The 24,632-nt window shown below is 43.7% G+C and overlaps 1 protein-coding gene across 8 annotated transcripts in view; it reads right to left on the bottom strand.

Moving 5' to 3' along the window:
* Nucleotides 1-4,645: 4,645 nt before the first annotated feature.
* Nucleotides 4,646-24,632, bottom strand: part of NCOA2 (nuclear receptor coactivator 2) — a 285,118-nt gene continuing 265,131 nt past the window's right edge. For all 8 annotated transcript variants that reach the window (XM_070802655.1, XM_070802649.1, XM_070802653.1 and 5 more), the window contains 8 exons: nucleotides 22,676-22,841; nucleotides 19,654-19,932; nucleotides 18,696-18,773; nucleotides 16,848-17,085; nucleotides 14,528-14,705; nucleotides 13,507-13,705; nucleotides 9,540-9,629; nucleotides 4,646-8,486 (listed from right to left, as the gene is read on the bottom strand). In XM_070802655.1, coding sequence (XP_070658756.1) covers nucleotides 8,475-8,486; nucleotides 9,540-9,629; nucleotides 13,507-13,705; nucleotides 14,528-14,705; nucleotides 16,848-17,085; nucleotides 18,696-18,773; nucleotides 19,654-19,932; nucleotides 22,676-22,841 — 1,240 coding nt within the window. In that variant the 3' untranslated portion in view covers nucleotides 4,646-8,474. The remainder of the gene's footprint in view (nucleotides 8,487-9,539; nucleotides 9,630-13,506; nucleotides 13,706-14,527; nucleotides 14,706-16,847; nucleotides 17,086-18,695; nucleotides 18,774-19,653; nucleotides 19,933-22,675; nucleotides 22,842-24,632) is intronic.

Below are 24,632 nucleotides of genomic sequence, written 5' to 3' on the forward strand. Positions count from 1 at the left end.
GCTACTTTCTTAGATCACTTAATATTAGTCTGCACCATTCAAGAAGCAGTCATCGAGATGGCATTAGAAGTGCAAGCGATTTATTAGGTGCAGTGCTTATGAGGGAAAGTAAGGAGGAATCTAGGGCAAATCAGAGGAAGGAAGATCCCTTCAGGTGCAGCACGTATCTAAGAGAGCTTGGCGAGTCTGCTTAGAGTCCTTGAAGCAAAGCTGCTCATTGGGAGCACTTCCATCTCCTGGGAGTGCCTCTGCCTGCTATTCCTGCTGCACCCAGTCATGGGCTCGGGGCTGCTGGTGGGAAGTGTGTTGTAGCTGGGCACTGGGTTGACCACATTCCCCCTGCACAGCACATCTAGGAGTATACGTTCATGGCTGCTGTAGTGTCTTTCATTTCCAGGCTTTCCTTGAAACCATGGTTGAATCTCTTCCCTTGTGTTTTAGACAAAGGCACTGAAAGATGTTTGGAAGCTCAGTGTACCCGGGCAGGATCATCAGCTGTGGGCTTCACTGTAACGTGACCTGGGTTTTGTCATGAGCAACCAGGATGTTCACTTCTGTGCGTCTTGCCTTTGCAGCTGCTCAGGTTCCCTTGTGAAGACATTTAGGCAACCAGGCAGGAAAGTGTGTCTGGGTAGCTAATCTCGTGAAGAGGGATCAACATTCAGACTGTAGAATTCATCTTGGTCAGTATGGTACCATCTCCTGGGCTTGCCTGGTGGCTCAGATGGTAAAGAATATGCCTGCAATGCTCAATCCCTGGGTTGGGAAGATCCCCTGGAGGAGGCAATGGCTACCCACTCTAGTATCCTAGCCTGGAGAATCTCATGGACAGAGGAGCCTGGTGGACTATCAGTCCATGGAGTGCAAGGAGTCAGATACAACTGAGCTATTTTCACCATCCCCTGATAGCTGTTAAACTTTTCTGGAGAATACGCTTCCATTCTGCTGCCCAGGAGGAAGGTTGCTTGCTTGGAGCCGCTCAGCCAGCTTCTTATCTAGGCTTCTCATGGCCACATCCAGAGGCACCTGCTCTGTCTTGAGCCTTTGAGAAATTCCACGGTGAAACTTTTGTTTGCTTCTTGCCGTTACTCTCTCACTTCTGGCTCAGCATTCAGCTCTGTCAGGTCTACAGAGTAAGAGACCACTCTTCGATCTGCTTTCAACTGCCAAACTTTGTCGGTTTCTGTTCCTATTACCTTTGTCCTTGGGGTTTACGCTTTTGTAAAAAGGACTTTACTGTTTTAGTGGGATGTGGGAGGGACCTGGATTGAAGTCATGGGTCCAGTTTTCCATTTTTTTTTTTTTCTTTCCATGACAAGATCGTAGTTCTCCAATCAGGGATGGAACCCTTGCCCCCTGCAGTATAACCGCTGAACCATCAGGGAACTCACAATCCTTTTTTTTTTTTAATTATTTTGTAATAATTGGTGTCTTCAGTAGCCTATTAGCTGGCTTCCATAGAGACGTTTCTCCGCAGAGTAGTCAGTCTTTAAAAACGCAAATTAGATCACATTGCTTTCTTGCTGAGAACTCTTTTCCGAAGGTTTCTCATTACACAGAATGAAACCTAGGTTGATGCCCTGGGGGCTGGCCTATATGACCTTCCGTGATCTGGCCCTGGCTGCTTCTTGGCCCTCATCTCCTACCTCTCACCCCGCCAGTTATCTTCTCCAGTCACCCTGGCTTTCTTGCTGTCTTCCAGACGAAAATGTTCTTCATGAAAAAAAAAAAAAAGAAAATGTTCTTCATGTTCGTTTGACTTCCAGGTGGTGCAGAAGTAAAGAATCTGCCTGCAGTGCAGGAGACTCATGTTTGATCCCTGGGTCGGGAAGATCCCCTGGAAAAGGGAAGGACAACCCACTCCAGTATTCGTGCCTGGGAAATCCCATGGACAGAGGAGCCCGGCAGGCTACAGTCCATGCGGGTCCCGAAGAGTCAGACATGACTGAGTATGCGTGCGCACGTTAGATTATGCTAACATTAGTTATGTCTTTTTTTGACAGAATATTAATTTTTATAAATTTAAATAATTTTTGTATTTTTCCCTAAAGAATGACTTCACTTTTCCAACAATGTAAACATGTATTTTTCTAGTTTTATATTTCATTATGTTTACACCCTGGATCCATGTTGTGAGGAAGGGGTTTAACTTGGTATTTTCTCCAAATGTGGCCAACTGTCTCAACACTTTTTTTTTTTTTTTGGGAACAGATTCCTACTGATTAGAAATGGCATCTCTATCATATACTTACCTACATACAGTGACCTGTCTCTGGGCTCTATAGTCTTCCGAGTTATTTAGCCAGTTCTGTGTAAGTACTCTGCAATACTCACTGGTATGTTTCTTTTAAAATCATTTTACTCATTTATTTATCCAGTTGTGGTTGTGTGGGGTCTTTGCTGCAGTGCAGGCTCTTCTCCAGTTGTGGTGAGTGGTGGTGGGAGGGTGGCTGCTCTCCAGCTGTGGTGCGGGGGCTTCTCATTACATTGGCTCCTCCTGTTGCAGTGCCCGGGCTTCAGCAGTTGTGGCGCATGGGCTCAGAAGTTGCAGCTCCCAGACCCTAGAGCACCGGCTCAGTCGTTGTGGTGCACTGGCTTAGCTGTTTCTCGGCATGTGGGATCTTCCTGGACAAGGGATCGAACCCGTATCTCCTGCATTGGTAGGCAGATTCTTTACCACTGAGAGGGAAGCCCTCTCACCAGTGTTTTAAAATGTTTCTGGAAGTTGTTTTTCTAATATTTCCATTATTGTACACCTTATCTTCTAAATGTATACTACTGTGCACTCGCATTGTCATGATGTAGGGGCAGGAATTGATTTTTTATCCTGGGCTTTCCTTTTCTAGGCTCATGGCACGCCTCCCTTATTCAGGTCTTTTGCATCTTTTAGTAGAACTTTATAGTTTTCTTCATAAAGGTCTTTCACACTTTGTTAGGTGTAATGTAATCCTATTTTAGAATGTTTGTTATTGTAAATGGGGGTTTAAAAACTAGTTATTCGTGTGAGTGGAAGTTAGTGATTTTTGTATGTTCCAGACATCTGACTGAACTTTTTCACTCGTTCTAAGAGCTGGTGCTCAGCTGCTCAGTCATGTCCAACTCTTTATGGCCCCATGGACTGTAGACAAGGCACCTCTGTCCATGGAATTTTCCAGGCAAGAATGCTGGAGTGGCCTGTCATTCCTTACTCCAGGGGATCTTCTGGACCCAGGGATTGAACCTGCATCTCTTGCAAGTCTCCTGTGCCTGGCAGGATTCTTTACCATTAGTGCCACCTGGGTACCCCTAGAGTGGGTAGGTAGATTTATTTTGGCTTTCCCATAGACGGTTAGAAGGCAATGGCAACTCACTCCAGTACTTTTGCCTGGAAAATCCCATGGACGGAGGAGCCTGGTAGGCTGTAGTCTGTGGGGTCGCTAGGAATCGGACACAACTGAGCGACTTCACTTTCACTTTTCACTTTCCTGCATTGGAGAAGGAAATGGCAACCCACTCCAGTGTTCTTGCCTGGAGAATCCCAGGGACAGGGGAACCTGGTGGGCTGCCGTCTATGGAGTCACACAGAGTCGGACACGACTGAAGCGACTAAGCAGCAGCAGCATAGATGGTTAATTGTGCTGAAAGTTTTTCCTCTTCTATTCCACCAGTGATACCCATGTCTTTTAAATATTTAATTTGACTTTACTGGGTCTTAGTTGTTGTGGCACACAGGATATTCGGTTTTGTCACAGCATGCAAGATCTTTAGTTAAGGCATGTGGAATCTAGTTCCCGGACAGGGATCAAACCTGGGGCTTCTGCATTGAGAGCTCAGAGTCTTAGCCACTGGACCACCAGGAAAGTCCTGATAACCTATTTCTTAGCATGGGTAGTGGGCTACTTATTTTGTTCTGATTTCAATTCTTTTAATATTTCACCATGAAGTCACAGGGGGATTGTATCAAATAACTTTAAACAACTTCAGGGCATTCACTTTGCCGAGAAGCTTTACTTTTCCTTGAGATTTTCTCATGTATGGGGGCTGAAATTTATCCTATGCAAATTTATCCAACAGTGTATTAAGTTAATCATGTTTTTTAAATTCTTCTTTTACTTTGTTAATATGGTGACTAGCATAGATTTTTCTCATCATTCATTTCGGTTTTGGTATATTTAAAAAAATACAATTCCAGATTTATTATTTCATGTAGTTTATGACCTGGGTTTTAAGTACTGTACTTGCATTGCTTATTGACTACCAATAAGCCAACCTATTAAAACCATCATGATTATTCTAATGTGTAAGGTATAACCTTAATAAACCAGTAAGAAGCCCGCGTTATTCTCATAAATGTTTTTTGAGAAACAGGAATGAGAGGTGATAGCATCATTTAGGATTCATTTAGATTCCACCTCTATTTGCGATTAAGTTGTCAGATAATCTTAAGCAAGACACACCCCTCTTGGCTTCAGACTTCAGACAGGCTTCAGATTTCAGAAAATCTAGAAAATGGGACATTGAGAGAATAAATGTTAACATGCTGAGAACAGTGCCAACTACTGTATAAGTCTAAGAAATTATTAAATGGCAAGTCAGGTAATTTTATATTTAACTGCAACTGTGAATGAGGATATAATATAAACTCAAGAAAATCTTCAAAGCCATGTAAAACCCGAAGGCATTAAAATTTATTAAATGATGCAATAACAACAGAATTCTTTATTTACAATAGCATTATTTAACATCAAATAAGCAAATAGCATCAGCAAAGCAATATTAACTTGCATAAATGTATTTAAAATTTCTCTTGAATATATCTACCTTTTGCATAAACTGCTCACACTAGAAATACAAACATCAATGCAGGTGAACAAAGTGACGTTTGGAGTCAACTCCATTTTGAAAATAAATCACAACCTGAAGCACTGTAAGCTTTCTCCTGAAGAACCATAGTTAATATATTGCTTAATTTTACCCTTGGATAATCTTTTCATATACACACATCTCAGATGCAACTTCATGAGGAACTGTACAAATAAAACCACAAATGGCATAAGAAAAAAAAAAAGACAGTTAAATGTTTGAAGAAATGTATCATCATCACCATTCAACAACATAAAGTTTAAGTGATGATGCACTTATTCAAAAAATTGTACACAGTTCACTATACAAATATAATACATCGGACAGCTATGTAGGAATATACAAGACTTAAAAACAGATCTAAGGCATTATGCTAGATTTTAGCATTTTGAGGTTCTTGCACATAGCTTTTACCTGTAGTAAGAAACTTAAAAGGTTTCGTTTTAGTCTATAAAGAAACACCAGGGAGAAAATTCTAATTAAAATCGAAGCCACTACAGTAATTTTCTTTTGTGCAGAGAATGCTTTGCTCGGAGGCAGCATACTACCATACAAATACTAGAAAATTTTAAATTCACACCAACAATTAATGGCTTAAGTTGCATTTCAAAATTGATTGTGTATCTTTGGGTTCTGCAAGGGGATCTGTGCCACCCATTTCATGTGTTAAGCCCATAGGAACTCCGTTTTTACACACAGATTAAAAACTGCATTATATAAACTGCAAAAACATTGCTTTCAATGGTTACAGGCCATGAGAGATACACGTGGGAGGGGGCATCTTCATCTTTTGAGTCCAACAAATTCATTGCAGGAAAACAGCTCACTTCACTTTTTCAACTTACCACGTTACATGAACACGTAGATGAGCTTCACAACCAAGTTAATGTATGTATACTTTTCACATTATGTGTTTTTCACATTTAGTAATATAAGTAAAACACTGATTATTTGTTCTATTAAACGAAAACCGAGTACTCGGTCTAACAAGTTTATTGTGTACACCATGAGAAATACTGATCATGGAGGGACTGGTTTGGCCTTTGCTTCTGTCATGATCAATGTGATCAGAGGATTCCTTCACTGACTTTTCTTAATTAGATGTAAAAAACCCATGACCTGATCTAAGCTGTAAGAGAACTGATCATCTCTCTTCCTTCAAAATGGCAATGATTATGAGTTATTCCCAATTACCGGAATGGCAGGTTTGCAGATCAGATCTGTCTGAACTGGGACTGACAGAACACAGCGGGCAGAAGGTCAAACAAGAGAAGGTACACAGGGGTTTTTGGACAGGGTTCCCGTGGAAAGGGACTTCCAACTCAGACAAATCCAGGTTAAACTCCATTCTCTCTTGTGAAGTTCCAGTCATTCGAATTCACATGTTTCTAAACATCAACTGGAAAGTGGTCACGTGACACCAAGTGTGACATAAGCCTCGTGGTGCCAGTGAGGACGCTGAGCTCGGGCTGATGTCCGCCCGAGTTATTCCTCCACCACAGTTGGGCGACCCAATGGTTTGGTTGAGAAAAGCAGAGCCTTTTGAGGGGGGGGACTGTGAATTGGTGGCCCCCATCAAGTGCTGTTCCTGGGCCACCTTCCTGTAGTGAGACCCCCTACGTGGAAAACAAAGTAGCGAAATGCAGATTTCCCAGAACATTTCTTTAGCATGGAGCCATGCTTTCAGACTGTCTACTTAACCATTTATCTTTGGGCTCTATCTCTTTCTATACTTCCGTAATCTGTCCATATAGAGAGACACGTATGAGTAGGGGTAGTTTGTCTATTTTTCACCCTTCCACAAAAAAACAAGCAGATTTCAAGGAAAAAAGACTTCTCTGTTCCTAAAAGGCCTGGCTGACGAGATATAAAATGCTTTGCTTTTTAGACATCAAAAAGACATCATTCTGAAATTTAGGTAAGAAAGTAGGTGTCTTAGGAGTTGGGGAGAAATAGCTCAAAAAAGGTCACCAGTTTCTTGGTATTACAGTTGTCTGAAACTGATGCCAATTAAGAAAAGATTATTCCCCTACCAGAGTGGGCAAGAAAAACAACCAGAAAAGTGGCCTGCTTAGTAACACGTAGTCTTCCTAAGGTTAAGAAAGAATATAAACATATAAAAATCAAGAATTGGTTTCTACAGCGGCTGCATATCAGATAGATAAATGACTTATGAGCAGAATCACAAGATTTAGAAAATAAAAAGTCTTAAGTCTACAAATTAGGTCTAATCAAGGCCTTGAGAGCCTTTACAAAACACTTTCAGGAGACACTGCTATGAAGATATCTAATTGTAACACTGAAGTACCTCATTTTGGATTCGATTCCACAATATGTATACCTCACAAAAAATTACACAATTAAAACACTTAAGTCCTCAACTTAAATTATTGCTTGTTTACATATAAATTGGATTTTATGTACCTTACAAAACTTCGGCTTATTAAGTCAGCACTGCTAAAAAAAACAAAATAAAAGACACATGGCGGAGGTGAACTCTGTCCTGATGCCTGCGGTCAATTTTAAGCACACTGTGGTTTTCTCCCGTGTGGGGGGCCAGTGTCGCGGGGAACAGAATGAACACACTTCCCAGGCAGGTGTCCAAAGTCTGATGGGTTTCGAGTACTAACTTTGCTCCTCTCCTTCCAGTAAATGCATTTTTTCTGGAATTTCAGAGTTAGCGGCTGGTAAGTGGCTGGCAAAACATGGAAGGAAATAATAAAGGGCTTACCTGGTTTCTGTTGCTTTTATTAAAAAAAAAAAAGTGGGGAGAATGGGGAAGGTAGAGGGAGAAGGGAAGGATCAGATGGAAGAGGAGGCGCTGATTCAAGCTTCTGATGGATCTAAAGCAAACTGAATTTGGAAATCAATTTCTTTCTGATTCATGATTTGGGCGAACTAGTTTGGTTTGAATCAAAGAAATTGAAAAGAAAAAAAAAAGAGGAAGAAGGACTTGTTAATGTTAACAGCCCTCCCACAGGCTCTTTTTCATCTGTTCAAGGAACTGGAAATGCTTTCCAACACCGTCTTGAGAGCTTTCTACAAAGATACAACTACGATGTCTTGGTCTTCACTTCTTGGGCATGTCTGTACACACGGCACGGTCCACGGTGTCTGTCCTGCTTATCCCAGAGGCAGGCTTAGCTTAAAACATCTTTAGTTTGATTTTTTTTTTAATCTTTTCTTTCCCCCAGATGAAATCTTAATCTTTTGGACTGGTTAGCCAGGGAAAACAAAGCAAGAAACCAGTGTCTGGAGCCAGACAGGAAGAGAACAAGAGCATGGATTGTTTTCCTTAAATACATACATTTAGATACATTCAATCTGACACGGGTGTGAAGTCTGCCTGTCAACATTTACTCTGCAGGAGAGATCTAAGTTGCACTAAGGTGAATGCAGTGAACAGACTGACAACTGTCCGGACGCGAGCTGCAGACCATCTGTCAACCCGACAGGCGGCTCCCCCAGGAGGAGGAGCCGAGGGACTCGGCCGTCAGCCCGTCTTGCTCGGGCAGGGCTGGATGGCAGGTCGGTTGGGTCGAAACGAAGAGACGCAGCTCTCCAGATTGGTAAGTGTCTTGAGCAAGTGAGCCCAGTCAGCTGAAGAAAGAAGCAACCAGCTACCTTCAGTGTCAGCAGTATTTCTGCGGGAAAATAAAGAGAAAGTTGTCATGGCTCAGAATTTTTGGTAAAACCATCATGAGGCCCAGCATGAAAACATCAGACTACTTGGCCATTTTAAATAACCCCAACCACAAAGGTTACACTCACTTATTTTTTTGTTTTGTAGGAAATTCAACATCAATTCTACATTTTGTCACTTAAGAGAGAACTTGAAAATAGTTACTTACTGCTAGGGACAACATTTTCTCCCTTAAGAGGCCCCAGCACCTGTGCCAAACTGTTGAGAGCCCTTCCTCTTGTTAACAGGCCTGTCACCAGGCTCCCAACTCAGGTGGGTTCTCAGTACTAACTGTTCTACTGTTTCAAGATTTAGTTGGACACAGTAATATCACTCTTCTTAGAAAAAGTGTTTAAGATGATAAAGAAATAATATAGATCAGATTTTAAGGCTGCTGCTTAAAGAAAATGAAATCTAGAACACTTAGAATAAACTTGGGCTTAATGAAGGGAGAGTGGGGTCTTAGCCACTGAACCACCAGGGAGTCCACCCTAGATCTTCTGAACGCCCTGCACCATCTGACCTGCAGTAGCCTTCCCCTTAGAATAAACTCAGACTTAATTAAGTGAGAGAGAACAATTAGAAGCTAGTTCCTCTTCATCCTTCTGAAAATCAAATATTACAATTCAGAAACAAAAAGAAATCAGAGTTTGTGCTAACACGCCTAATTCTTTGCTATTTCATTTTTTGCTTTGCTATAATTCCATTCTGGGGCAAAATGAGTGTTTTTAAATCATATGCCACCATCAGCTCAATTAAAATGAGCTTAAATAAAAAATTACTCACACAAACATCATTGTATATCCAATAAAATGAGATTTTTTTTTTCCTTCTCTTTTTGGCTGCATTGCACAGCATGTGGCTCCTGCATTGGAAGGGCAGGGTCTTAGCCACTGGACCGCCGGGGAAGTCCATATTACACAATTCTCCTCAGCCTACTGGCTGACAATGTGTCTGTGCCAATTCTAGTCTATGGAATACTCACAGCCGCGGGTTTATTTCTCTGGTTTCTTACCCGTGATGCATCTCCCTCCTGCTTAATCATGTCCATCCCAGGCAGCTGGCTAGGGAAAAGGCCGCCTCCCCTCAGAGCAGGGTCATTCACCTGAGGGCGACAGGACAGCACGGGGCTTTATCTTGAGAGACATCCATACGCCTACTGGGGAGCAGCCACCCACCAAGCTTCTGCTTTGTTTCCAGGAGCAGAATGCCACTCCCCTTATCTAGTCTCCCACATGCAAGTTCTGGGGGGAGTGTGGAGGAACGTGAAAACGTGCTGCGCTCACTCTCATCTGTGTCCGACTCTCTGCGACCCCATGGACTATAGCCTGACAGGCTCCTCTGTCCATGGGGTTCTCCAGGCAAGAATACTAGAGTGGGTTGCCATTTTCTTCTCTAGATGATTTTCTCCACCCAGGGATCAAACCCATATCTCTCAGGTCTCCTGAACGGGCAGGTGGGTTCTTTACCACTAACATCACCTGAGAAGCCCCTATAAATACACTGGCTGCCTTCACAATTAACTTTCATTTGCATTCTATATAGAAATTCAACAGAGATAATAATATTAGAAACATTCTTATGTCTTTCAGTTCAGTTCAGTTGCTCAGTCTTGTCCGACTCTTTGCGACTCCATGGACTGCAGCATGTCAGGCTTCCCTGTCCATCACCAACTCCCAGAGCTTGCTGAAACTCATGTTCATCATGTCAGTGATGCCATCCAACCATCTCATCCTCTGTTGTCCACTTCTCCTCCTGCCTTCGATCTTTCCCAGCATTAGGGTTTTTCCAATGAGTTGGTTCTTTGCATCAGGTGGCCAAAGTATTGGAGTTTCAGCTTCAGCATCAGTCCTTCCAATGAATATTCAGGACTGATTTCCTTTAGGATGGAATGGCTGGATCTCCCTGCAGTCCAAGGGACTCTCTCAAGTCTTCTCCAACACCACAGTTCAAAAGCATCAATTCTTCAACACTCAGCTTTCTTTATAGTCCAACTCTCACATCCATACATGATTACTGGAAAAACCATAGCTTTGACTAGATGGACCTTTGTTGGTAAAGTAATTATCTCTGCTTTTTAATATGCAGTCTAGGTTGGTCATAGCTTTTCTTCCAAGGAGTAAGCGTCTTTTAATTTCATGGCTGCAGTCACCATTTGCAGTGATTTTGCAGCCCCCCAAAATAAAGTCTGTCACTGTTTCCACTGTTTCCCATCTATTTGCCATGAAATGATGGGACTGGATGCCATGATCTTAGTTTTCTGAATGTTGAGTTTTAAGCCAACTTTTCACTCTCCTCTTTCACTTTCATCAAGGAGCTCTTTAATTCTTCTTTGCTTTCTGCTATAGGTTAGTGTCATCTGAGAATCTGAGGTTATTGATATTTCTCCTAGCAATCTTGATTTCAGCTTGTGTTTCATCCAGCCTGGCATTTCAAATAATGTACTCTTCATATAAGTTAAATAAGCAGGGTGACAATATACAGCCTTGACGTACTCCTTTTCCTATTTGGAACCAGTCTTTTGTTCCATGTCAAGTCCTAACTGTTGCTTCTTGACCTGCATATAGGTTTCTCTGAAGGCAGGTCAGGTGTTCTGGTATTCCCATTTCTTTAACAATTTTCCACAATTTGTTGTGATCCACACAGTCAAAGGCTTTGGAGTAGTCAGTACAGCAGAAGAAGACGTTTTTCTGGAATTCTCTTGCTTTTTTGATGATCCAATGGATGTTGGCAATTTGATCTCTGGTTCCTCTGCCTTTTCTAAATCCAGCTTGAACATCTGGAAGTTCACAGTTCATGTACTGTTGAAGCCTGGCTTGGAGAATTGTGAGCATTACTTTGCTAGTGTGTGAGATGAGTGCAATTGTGTGGTAGTTTGAACATTCTTTGGCATTGCCTTTCTTTGGGATTGGAATGAAAACTGACCTTTTCCAGTCCTGTGGCCACTGCTGAGTTTTCCAAATTTGCTGGCATATTGAGTGCAGCACTTTCACAATATTATCTTGTAGCATTTGAAGTAGCTCAACTCGAATTCCATAACCTCCACTAGCTTTGTTCACAGTGGTACTTCCTAAGGTCCACTTGACTTCACATTCCAGGATGTCTGGCTCTAGGTGAGTGATCACACCATTGTGATTATCTGGGTCATGAAGATCTTTTTTTGTTTAGTTCTTCTGTGTATTCTTGCCATGTGTTCTTAGTATCTTCTGCTTCTGTTAGGTCCATACCATTTCTGTCCTTTACTGAGCCCATCTTTGCATGAAATGTTCCCTTGGTATCTCTAATTTTCTTGAAGAGATGTCTAGTCTTTCCCATTCTATTGTTTTCTTCTATTTCTTTGCATTGATCACTGAGGAAGGCTTTCTCATCTCTCCTTGCTATTCTTTGGAACTCTGCATTCAAATATTATATTTTTCCTTTTTTCCTTTGCTTCTCTTCTTTTCTCAGCTATTTGTAAGGCCTTGTCAGACAACCATTTTGCCTTTTTGCATTACTTTTTCTTGGGGATGGTATTGATCACTGCCTCCTGTACAATGTTCCTCTGTCCATAGTTCTTCAGGCACTCTGTCTATCAGATCTAATCCCTTGAATCCATTTGTCACTTCCACTGTATAATTGCAAGGGATTTGATTTAGGTCATACCTGAATGGTCTAGTGGTTTTCCCTACTTTCTTCAATTTAAGTCTGAATTTGACAATAAGGCATTCATGATCTGAGCCACAGTCAGCTCCTGGTTTTGTTTTTGCTGACTGTATAAAGCTTCTCCATCTTTGGCTCCTAAGAATATAATCAATGTGATTTCGGTGTTGACCATCTGGTGATGTCCATGTGTAGAGTCTTCTCTTGTGTTGTTGGAAAAGGGTGTTTGCTATGACCAGTGCGTTCTCTTGGCAAAACTCTGTTAGCCTTTGACCCGTTGCGCTTTGTACTCCAAGGCCAAATTTGCCTGTTACTCCAGGTAGCTCTTGACTTCCTACTATTGCATTCCAGTCTCCAATAAGGAAGAGGACGTTTTTTTTGTGTGTTAGTTCTAGAAGGTTTTATTCTTCATAGAACCATTCAACTTCAGCTTCTTCAGCGTCACTAGTCAGGGTATAGATTTGGAATACTGTGAAACTGAATGGTTAGACTTGGAAATGAACAGAGATAAATCATTCTGTCGTTTTTAGGACTGCATCCAAGTACTGCCTTTTGGACTCTTTCGTTGACTATTATGGCTACTCCATTTCTTCCAAACAAGAGCAATACTGCCTAGGAGCCTGGAATGTTAGGTCCATCCATGAATCAAGGCAAATTGTAAGTGGTTAAACAAGGAGGGGATGGCAAGAGTGAACATTGACATTTTAGGAATTGGTGAACTAAAATGGACTGGAATGGGTGAATTTAACTCAGATGACCATTGTATCTTATGTCGTTATAGGTTTACTTTTTTGAGTGCAAAGTAGACCAACGATCCTTTCCCACCCCGTCCTTCTTTGGCCATGCTGCATGACTTGTGGAATCTTAGTTCCCTGACCAGGGGCTGAACCTGCACCCTCAGCAGTGAAAGCAGAGTCCTAACCACTGGACTGCCAGGGAGCTCCCTTCACCTGGTTTTATGTTTAGGAGAAAAAACATCAGTTCTTGAAAATCCCCAAATATAACTATTTAAGAAAGTGCATTTCATCACTCCATTTTTTGACATTCATTTTTGATATTGCAAAAGCCTTCAAATAAGAGAAAAATTTAGAAGACAAGTTAGTTAAGAAATATTTTTAAAGATCTTTGAGCTGTCAGAGATCCTTTTGTGTTTATTTCATCATTAACACGTATTTCTGTTAATTGCACTAACACTAGTGATGGTAAGGTGAAAAAACACTCTTCAAAATAAATGTGGGAATTGATGGCAGATGTTAAGCACATGGAAAGACTCATTTAATAGCAGAAACAGACAAAAAGTTGCAATCAAGAAACTGAGGGTGGTTTCTCTTTGGGGTGCTCACCTGCTCGGGACCCATGGAGGACAGCCCTGACGTAGGCACGGAGGTCACTGAGGTCATGCTGATCTGTCCGGTCATCTGGTTCATGTTGTTCATCCCGCCTGTGTTGGTCGCCATGGATACATTGATGTTCATATTGTTATTGTACATGCTGGTGTTTGCCTGCTGTGCGAAGTGTGGAGGGGACTGTTGCGAGAACATGCTAGAAACACGGTGAAAAATTACAATGTTAGAGCCCTTGGGCAAACAGGGAGGCAGGATGAATAAACCTAGGCTGAGAGAACCCGGGGAGTGGGGCATGGGGTGATGGCCAGGAGATGGTGAGATCAGAGACAGCAGGGGAAGGGCTCAGCCAAGCTGCAGGGGTCACTGCGTTCTGACCTGTCCCCAACATCACCATGTTGGGGTGGTGGACAAAGTCTGGAGGGACACTTTGCACTCTCATGTCTGCACCAGACAAGGATTCTGTTTGCTTTTATTACCTGCACTGATGGGGGGGTGGGCTTCCCAGGTGGCGCTAGTGGTAAAGAACGTGCCTGCCAGTGCAGGAGATGTAAGAGAGGCGGGTTCAATCCCTGGGTTGGGAAGATCCCCTGGAGGAGGGCATGGCAACCCACTCCAGTATTCTTGCATGGAGAATCCCGTGGACAGAGGAGCCTGCTGTGCTATAGTGCTGCAAAGAGCTGGACATGACTGAAGCAGCTGAGTATGTACACACGATAAGAAGGTGGCTTCCAGGCCACTGCCTCCACAGCACTTGCTCTCATACATTGGGGGTGCTACCTTATTGCGGCGGTGGTGGTAGCGGGGGTGGGGTTCCTTTTACTCCCAAGGCAAAAATATTAAGCTAGGGTTTGGTAAATTCTGGTAACGTCTGCTCTAGGAAAAGCAGATTGGCTTATTACTCAGAGGTTTACTTGGTATTGTTTGCTTGAACAAAGAAGAACTTTCCAGAAAAGAGACAGGCGGGCTATAGAAAGATTGCCTGGTGATCGTTTCAAAAAGACACAGACACGCAGCATACCTGTTTGCGCCCATGCTCCCCTGCGCCCACCCGTTCATGTCCGAGGAGGCCTGGTAGGCTGGGTTTGCCTGGGACTGCTGCAGCATGGGGCTCTGGGTGTGCGCCAGCCGGGGTGATATCAGAGGGCTCTGGGGTGCGGCGGCCCCAGTGAAGCCGGGGTCAGGCTGCTGACTTATTCCTTAAAAGACAGAACAGAAATCCCAAGGAGGCTGTTAGTTTTATCGTTGAGGCAGGGGACAAAAGAGAACATTCAAATCAAATACACAAAGAAAATTACTTTCATGAGGAAGGTTCAAGAAGGAGGGAACATATGTACATCTATGGCTAATTCATGTTAAGGTATGGCAGAAATCAAAACAATATTGCAAAGCAATTATCTTTCAAATAAAAACAAATTTCTTAAAAAAATAAAATTACTTTCAAATACCCTATCTTGTGCTGGTAAGTTATACACATTTAAAAAAGATTCCAAGTTGGGATAAAATGCATGAAGAAAAACTCTTCATACCTTGGTTCTCTATGGTAATTAGAGATGTGCCCAGGAGACATATTAACTATGGAGACTAAAGACAAAGAAAATACCATTCTTGCCCCATATCCCTGGCAAATCAACAATGGGTCAAATGTATATATTTCTCTTTGACTGGAAACAGTCTTTCAATGTTTATGTGTCACTACAATTAGATTAAACTGGATTAAAGTTTGGTTCTCTAAAAAAATCAACACACTTGACTACTTTTTTATTAAATTACGTTATTGTATGATGAGATAGCTATGTTTTAAAAATAAGTGACCATGAGAATTCCCTGGCAGTCCAGTGGTTAGGAGTCTCCACTTTTACTGTTAAGGGCTTGGGTTCGATTGCCAATCAGGGAACTGGGATTCTACAAGTCACATGATATGGCTAAAAAATACAAAATTTAAAAAAGTAAGTGCATTCATGATTAGCTTACTGTGTATTCATAAAGAATACTTTTACAGTATACAAGATTACTTGTACACTATATAAAATTACTTGTACACTATACAAGTATCTGGGATACTTTTGCACTATACAAGATTAACAAGAAAAAGAAAAACTCTATGTAAGCTTCTTGGTCAGTTTAGAGGCAAATGGTGTTTACATTAAAAGGAAAGAAAACTTTGAGCAGACCTTCTTAAATCATCAAAAAAGAAAGAGAGGAAGAGGTGGGAAACAAAGGAGGCAGCTTTTTAGAAAATTTCAGGGATGACATTAAGGTAATCCTATTTTTGCCTAGAAGACTTGTAAAATATGCATATTTAATGACTACTTTAATAAGCTATGAAAGAAAAACTTAAGATCACACAGGAAAAAGCTGTACATTATCCTTCTGGGTCTTGAAAGAAATAGGAGATGTGAGGTTCAAGCACCACAAAGACTGGGTAGTTGTTTTTAGAGAACTCTGGTGGGAGATGGGGAGAGTCATTTTGAATGTTAACCTTGATGTAAACACTTAACTTTTATCAATAATTCAACCATTAACCGAATATGACATGCATACAAATATTAATGTTTATGACACAGCATGCTTGTTGCTTAAGATTGACATTAAACAACAAATCAATACAAAGACAATGAAGAGCTAGTCCACTGTGGTTTCTGTAAGGCACTTCTGAAGAATTATCAATTCATTAAAGATTTGATGTAATATTGAAAGTGGAAGTGTTAGTCGCTTAGTTGTGTCCAACTCTCTGCGACCCCATGGACTGTAGCCTGCCAGGCTCCTCTGTCCCTGAGATTTCCCAGGCAAGAATACTGGAGTGGGTAGCCATTCCCTTCTCCAGGGGATCTTCCCTACCCTGGCATCAAACCCGGGTCCTCCTGTATTGCAGGCAGATTCTTTGCCATCTGAGCCACCAGGGAAGCCTTTATTTTTCTCAAGTCATAGAAGGTCTGTAACACTTAAAGGATATACATCTTTCAACATTTGTATCTACCAGTTTGTCTAAGCAGACTAAAGTATATGCACGTGCACCAGTGTTTACAGACATGGATGTAAACACAGACGTGTACACGCTTATGCACACAACTGGCACTCTCCGTGTGCCCACCTAGTCTGGTTATTCTTAAAGTAAGACCTGTGCTCGGAGACAGGGTAGTGGCTGAGCTGAGAGATGGGAAGATACTGCATTGGACCTGGGGACTCCTGATGAGCCCCAGCTGCCCTTGCGGGTTTCCTAGCATCCCCTGGTTAGCCAGGTTCATCTGGGATCCACACAAAGAGCTGTGACTCCGGACAGTGAGGGGACCCTGGGAAGAAAGGAGTGGTGGAAGGTGGTGGGGGTCTAGGTCCCATACCGTAGTTTGGAGGGAATGGAAACTGCTGCGCATTTGCCTGGGGGATCCGGGGGTTGCTCATGGCTGCCGGCACGCCACTGGGAGCCACCACGCTGGGCGTCATGTTCAGCCCCTGCCCTCGCATCATCAGGGTTCGCTGCTGAACCTGCTGCTGCTGATGATGCATCTGTCTTTGTCGAAGATGTTGGTTCAGGATTTCCCTCTGTCTCTGGGCCAGCATCTGGGCGTTAATAGGTGCCTGGAATGGGGGCGGGCAATACACGGAGGAAGACGTGGGGGTGGGCACAGATCGAAAAAGAAACCGCATGTTAGAAACAGGATAACAGAGGGTACAGGCTCATGCAACATTATTTGGAAAATAAAGAGAGAACATTTTAGAGCTGAACAACTGGCGGTGGAGAATGTGAGCCCTGAGTTCTGTACACACAGTGAGGATTCGGAACCCTTGCAATGACTGATGTGGGTCAGTTCAGAGTGACTATCAATAAACTGGAGACTCACTGTGAGAGGACACCATTAACTATGGGACCCCAAGATAACATCAGTCCCGTCTGTAAAAAGACTGTACAGAAACCTTGAAGATGGCAGTTTAGAGGCTCATTAAGGGACATTCAAGTCTAAAGGGATGCCACGTCACTTTGCTGAAAGGTGGCTTTGAAGCACTTGAGAAAAGGCTGAATGGAGGCAGAAAGAAAGGGAGTTGCATAAGGAGAGGAGGGTGACAGAGGCCAGGATGGAGGATGGATGGAAGGATGGATGAGGGAAGGGGTACCGTGCTTGCTGTCAGTGATGGGGACAGGCTGGTTATGGATCTTGGCTGTACACAGCTGACTTCATTATTCACGGACTGGCGAGCTGGCCTACCCGCTAACATGTACTTGTCACCCCAGAACCAATACTCACTGCACCATCGTCATTTATGGATACATGTGGAACAGCAAAATATGTGAGAAGCCCAACATGCACATTCCTACCCACGGCTGAAACGAGGTGACATCAGTTATTTCAGCTCTCACACTGCAGACAAGTGTCCTTCTTGTGGACTACTTAGTTCCACGTTTTTCACACTGCTGTGCTTTTCATCAGTAACTCTGCTGTTTAAAATGGTTCCTGAGACTAGTGCTCAAGGGCTATCTAGTGTCCTAAACAAGTCCAGGAGGCTGATGTGCCTTGTGGGGGAAACTGTGTGAGTTAGACGAGCTTCATTCAGGCGTGAGTTATGGTGCTGCTGGCTTTGAGTTTGACGTTAATGGATCAACAATATATATTACAAAAGGTGTCCTCAAACAGAAACACACATGGACTGACTGATGGAAATGTGACAAGAGGCTCAAAGAAACCGAACACTTTATTTCTCCTAGAAGCAATGGTTCACTATTTGCCAATTCAGTGTTGGCAGGAACTTTGCTTGTTTGCTTAGTCAGTCCCACTCTTTGTGACCCTGTGGACTGTATCCCAGGCTCCTCTGTCCATGTGATTCTCCAGGCAAGAATACTGGAGTGTCTTGCCATTTCCTCCTCCAGGGGATCTTCCCGACCCAGGGACTGAACCCGCATCCCCTGTGGTCTCCTGCATTGCAGGCAGGTTCTTTACTCACTGAGCCATCAGGGAAACCCAGGACTGAACACACAGTGTGAATAATGGTAACTGACCGTATGTGGCAATAAAAATGGCAGTGATGGGGAGGGAACCACAAAGACAACAGACTAGACCAATAAGCACATGGCGTGACCTCCATCGTCTGGATCTAGATCTATGTGTGGCCTTCTAAGTCGCTTTACATAGGATATCAAGGAGGGAAATGATGAGACAGGTTAAGTGGATACTGACAGCTTGTCTGCCCCTTACCTGTGTGGGTACTCCAGGCCTCAGAGTCAAGTTCACATTTGAAACATTGCTGATTTGATTCATAAGTGGCTGGCGATTCTAAATGCACATACATGGGAATCAGTACACTTTTAAACAGAATATATTTTACTTCAAATTCCCACCTCAAGAAACCTTCCCCAGCCCCCAAACCCAACATCCACATGCTGCTGGATACTGAAACCACATGGTGTGTGGCTGGATACCCTTGTGAGCTAGTTATCAAGTGATGCTTCCCACTGCTTGTAGCTGACAAGTTATTTTGGACCATTTGGAAAGTACACTGTTTGCAAGGGAGAAAAAGAGTAGAATGGTCAGAAGAGGAGGCCAAGAGGAAGATTAAGGAAAAAAGCAGAGGGAAAAAAATGAGGGGAGATTTTTAAAGTCCACAATACTGTTATTTACTATATGACAGAAATCTGTCCAGGCTTGTTTCAGTGAGAACATACTTTCTTGAGCAAAAGAGCTATTCCTTAATGCACCACCCCTCTGCCACCATTCTGCTAAAAGCCATGATTTTGATCACAAGAGAGGACTCATGGCAGGAGCTCCTGGTGTCCTGCATACTCACTTGGGGCCAGAAACTGTGCTGGGTCCTGTCAACCCATACATAGAGCCTTAGCCTGTTAACAGCTCCATTTTATAGATGTAAACACTGAGGCTTGGAGAACTCAAGGTTAGCCCATCAGTAAATCACTGAGCTAGGAAATCAGAGGAGAGCTGCTCTAGCTGGAAGCAGGGTCAGCAGAGGAGCAAGAAAGAAGGGAAAGAAGAAAGCAGAAATGAGCATGAAAGCTGTACGATCATGGCAACATCTTCACTGTCTTAGGACAGAATGAGACTTAAGCCCCCAAAAGGACGCCCTGTTCTCATGCCATCTCACATCCACCTTCACTGTGTACCCCCACCCCGACTTTCTGCGTAGTGGCCAGGAACACACCTGCTGTGCTTGGAGGCGATGCTGCAGTTGAAGCCTCAGCTGGTTGGGCTGGCTCTGCACAAGGCCTGTGGGCCTGAGGCCAGGCCGCGGCTGCATGCGGAGGGTGGCGTAACTGGGCCGCTGTCCCATGGTGTGGAAGTTTGGATCCTGCATGGGCGTGTAGCTGCCCTGGGCCATCTGCGCCTGAGACGCATACTGCTGCGGGAACACGGGGGTCTTCTGCTCTAGCATGAGGCTGGAATCCTGACTGGAGAACTGCTCCGGGTCCACACCTTGGCTCTGAAGAGAAAGCCCCCAGATGACCAACACATAAATAAAACCAGCAGAAACCGCAGAGTGAACATAAGACTTTCCTCTCACTGCCCTGTCTCTGAAGCTTCTGCTGTTGTACTTATGGCACAAAGGTACTTCTCCCCTGACTCTCCTTGTCTTCGTAGAAAACGCCTCTTTGTTCAAAAGATCCAGTTACTTGAGGCAAGAAGCGGGCTTCAGGCCTGACTCCCAGCAACCCTTCTTCCCAGGGAAGGGGGAAGCGGTCATAAGTATAGAAAGCCTCCTACTCTCACCACCAATCTGACTGACCTGAACCTGGTGCACATGTCTCCCAGGTGTGTTCAGTGTTCTGACTGCTTATTCACTTTAAGTAGACAACTGCCTTGACACCTGGCTGGGGTCAGCAGTGTTGGGGTGCCCACCGCTATTATTCCCATTTTGCAGACAGTTAAACTGAGACTTGGAGATGCGCGGTAAACTGTAGCAAGCCTGTCTGGCAGGTAAGGAGTCGGTTCCAGTCGAGTCTGTGATTTAAGACCTGAGCTGCTCACCAATGTGACACACTGCCGTATCTGACTGCTTTCTGTGGTCGTCAGAATTCCCTACACGGTCCACATTCTGCCACCATCTTATTTCCTTTTTTTTTCCCTTTGGCTGTGTTGGTCTTTGTTGTAGTGCAGGGGCTTCGCTAGGTGTGGCACAAAGGGTTAGTTGCCCTGTGGCATGTGAGATCTTAGGTTCCTGACCCAGGATCAAACCCACGTCCCCCTGCAGTGGAAAGTGGATTCTTAACTGCTGGACCCCCAGGGAAGTCCCACCATCTTATTTCCAACTAGATGTATCTAATGTGTTTGTCCTTCTTGACTTCTTAGAGCTACTCCACCTATCTGGCTCAGAATGGAGTGGGTACAGAAAATCCAGAATTTCCCAGGGGCGACAACTTCAGGTCAGGTGGCCCTAAAATGACTGCAAATCTGGAGGGTGCACTTGGCTCATTCTTTCTTCCTTCTGCTATGAACCTCCCAACAGAGAGGAGGGAAGGACCCAACTGTAAAGTCATCTCTTAGGTGTGCTTTAACCACAGTAACATCCTAGGTTTTCCTTAAGCTAGTCTATCCATGTGACAGCAGGCCTGGGGCCACCCAGAATCCTGCCCTCAGATCAAGTTTAACCGTGAGAACTGGGCCCATCTTCTTGTGCATAATAGTTTTAAAAATGTGGAGCCCACTCATGGGAACCATTCACTGTTGAATTACTGCTCTAAGTATATCCACAAAACCATCTCAGATCTTGAAGTATTGGCCCATCTTTAGAAGAGAGAAAGTTTAAGTAATTTCCATTTTTAAAGAAAACACATAACTCTGATGACTACAAATAAAGCCCATTTGTATTCTACATTTCCCCAACTTCACCTAATAATCACTATTTCTATAATTCAGGTAATATGACATTATAAGGATGGATTTGATGAGACAACATAGAAACACAAATTAAAAAAAAAAAGATTGAAGATATTCAATGATGAAATGACACCAGTTTTGATAAAAGCAATGCTTGAGTCACGCAGCAACCCCAAGAATCATATATCTTTAAATGTCACTTAGACGAAACACAGGGATAACAGTGCTGAACGCTAAATTCTCACCAGCGCTAAAGGCAAAACAAACCAGCCACACAGGAAATATTTCAACTCCATTTTCCTCTCTTGATTTATTCAGGTTATGTCATGCAACCTCAAGTCATCTCTTTCCATTCTGCTGTTCTCAGTATGAATTGACAAGTCTTAACTCCCACTTCTATCTGCTGAATGTGGGGATTACAAGACTAGTTTTAATGCTTCAGAGAAAGTCTCCCATGACTCGGCACCACCCTTCTCACAGACCCTCTCAACACCTCACACGTCCAGGAAGCAGATCAAACTCTGGAAGGTACTTCTTAGCACTAAGACAAAGATGATTCATGACGAGAAAAGAAGAAGACGGCAGTGAGCCTGTGATCTTTCTACGGGAAAACAGGATGCCTGCTTCACATCAATTGGGCTGCGTAGCCAGACTGAGAAAAGTCCTCCAAATTATTTCATGAGACTCTGTTAGGTTATTATATTGCTGCTATAAAGTACTCTTAAATGACTTTATGTCACCAACTAAATCAACTATACAGGCTTCCCTGGGGGCTCAGACGATAAAGAATGTGCCTGTAATGGAGATCTGGGTTCGATCCCCAGGTTGGGAAGATCCCCTGGAGAAGGGAACGGGGGCATGGGCAGCGGGGGAAGCAATGTAAGCCCACGGAGACTGGCTAACTTCACCTTTAAAGTGACTTCTGCTAACTTATGTGCAACCTGTTTTAACACAAGTAGCTTCCTATCACTAGCTCACAGATATAAGATGAAGGATACTGGTTTTGAGATGGAAGGTTCTAGATCGCTGAGACAGCAGTGGTCTGTTCCTGGCCTCTCTGCTCCTTGTTATGTTCCTCTCTGCCATAGTCAAGTGACCTGGACTTGAGTTTATGCCTTTTGGGCAAATAAATCCAAATTACAGGTAAAATTCATTCTTGGTCATTTCCACTCTGGGGCAAAAGTTGATGTGGGAGTAACAAGGAGAGGGGGTGACAGGAAACAGGGCTCCTGGTTACGAGGGAAGAGCACGTTCTAAAAAGCCGACTGCCGTTTATGTGCAAGCAGAAGAAAACAGACGTCTCTGTGTCCCTGCGAGCTTGGCCTCCGCCAGCCTCATGGTGTGCCCACCTGGCTGACGAGCTCGGGTATCCCCAGGGCTCTGTCGATCTCCTCCAGGCCATCAAAGTTCCTCAAGGCCATGTACAGCTGGTCCAGGAGAGCGCCTTCATCACTCGGAGACTCTGCTGCAGGATGTGGACACAGCAAGTCGTCGGGAGAGCTGCCGAATGGCTGCCTGTAAAGAGACAAACTTCATCTCGTGCCCACGGAAAAGTGAGTTGATTAGAGAACATTTTTTTCCCGCCTTAATAACAAAAGTAGTAAAATACGGTACCAGTCAGACACAAACAACAACCCCACATAATAGATACGCATTATTTAGTGCCTAACACAGATAGGGGGCTTCCCTGGTGGCTCAGTGGTTAAGAATCCACCTGCCAATGCAGGAGGAGATCTGGGTTTGATGCCTAGGTAGGGAAGACACCCTGGAGAGGAAATGGCAACCCATTCCAGTATTCTCTTGCTTGGAGAATCCCTAAGGACATAACTCACAAGGAGCCTGGTGAGTTACAGCCCATGGGGTTGCAAGAGAGTCAGATACAACTGAGCGACTAAACAACAACAACAACAACAGAGATAGGTGAGACACACGTTAAGGCACTGGATGTTATGATTGTTGTTTTTATTGCTCCTGCTCTAAAACTGGCAAAGCTGAGGCTTGGAGGGCTTGTCAGACTCCGTGGTGGAGAACAGACAGGCAACACTACAAAGTGGGGATTCATCACCGGCCGGGGTGACCACTGTGTTCCCACAAATCTACAATGACTCTTCTAGCATATATACTCATATATTTGCTTTGCCCTGAAGTAGTCCGTCTAGTCAAGGCTATGGTTTGTCCAGTGGTCATGTATGGATGTGAGAGTCAGACTGTGAAGAAAGCTGAGTGCTGAAGAATTGATGCTTTTGAACTGTGGTGTTGGAGAAGACTCTTGAGAGTCCCTTGGACTGCAAAGAGATCCAACCAGTCCATTCTGAAGGACATCAGCCCTGGGATTTCTTTGGAAGGAATGATGCTAAAGCTGAAACTCTAGTACTTTGGCCACCTCATGCGAAGAGTTGACTCATTGGAAAAGACTCTGATGCTGGGAGGGATTGGGGGCAGGAGGAGAAGGGGACGACAGAGGATGAGATGGCTGGATGGCATCACTGACTCGATGGACGTGAGTCTGAGTGAACTCCGGGAGTTGGTGATGGACCGGGAGGCCTGGTGTGCTGCGATTCATGGGGTCACAAAGAATCAGACACAACTGAGTGACTGAACTGAACTGAAGTAGTCCAAGGAGTTTCCAGGATTTTAGCAGGAAAGACTAATTGATTACATAGTTTCATTTCTCACCAGGCTTGAATGACCCATCTGAGGGACACAGTGAGCATGAAAGCTCCATTACTTTTTTTGAACTCAGCTGCCATTAGCCATTAGACTGCACTTGGCTGGACTAATGGGATATTTCTCCGTCATGCATAAGTAGGATTTGCAAACATTTATGAAAATCCTCAAGAAGTATGGCTGTCAGGCTACCAAGTTAGTCATGAAAAGTCGACCATGAACATGCAGATTATGTCTGTTGTATATTTTAGGTGATAAAACTGTAACACTACACTCCAAATTCAATGGTATAATAAAGTCCTGTGATTTACATTAACTGACAACCTTGGGAGTTAAAAAGAGTTTCTGAGTTACTCAAATATTGAAAGGGGAAATGATCCTCTAATTTGTCCTCTTAGAGGTACTACATGATGTTTTGTAGAGAATGAAGTTTACAAGTAAGCACCCTCATTCTTAGGGCTTCCCTGGTAGCTCAGCTGGTGAAGAATCTGCCTGCAATGCAGAAGACCCCAGTTTGATTCCTGGGTAGGGAAGATCCCCTGGAGAAGGAATAGGCCACCCACTCCAGTATTCATGGCCTTTCCTGGTGGCTCAGATGGTAAAGAATCCACCTGCAATATGGGAGACCTGGGTTCATTC

This window comes from Bos indicus, chromosome 14, assembly GCF_029378745.1.
Source record: "Bos indicus isolate NIAB-ARS_2022 breed Sahiwal x Tharparkar chromosome 14, NIAB-ARS_B.indTharparkar_mat_pri_1.0, whole genome shotgun sequence".
NCBI classification, from domain to species: Eukaryota; Metazoa; Chordata; class Mammalia; order Artiodactyla; family Bovidae; genus Bos; species Bos indicus.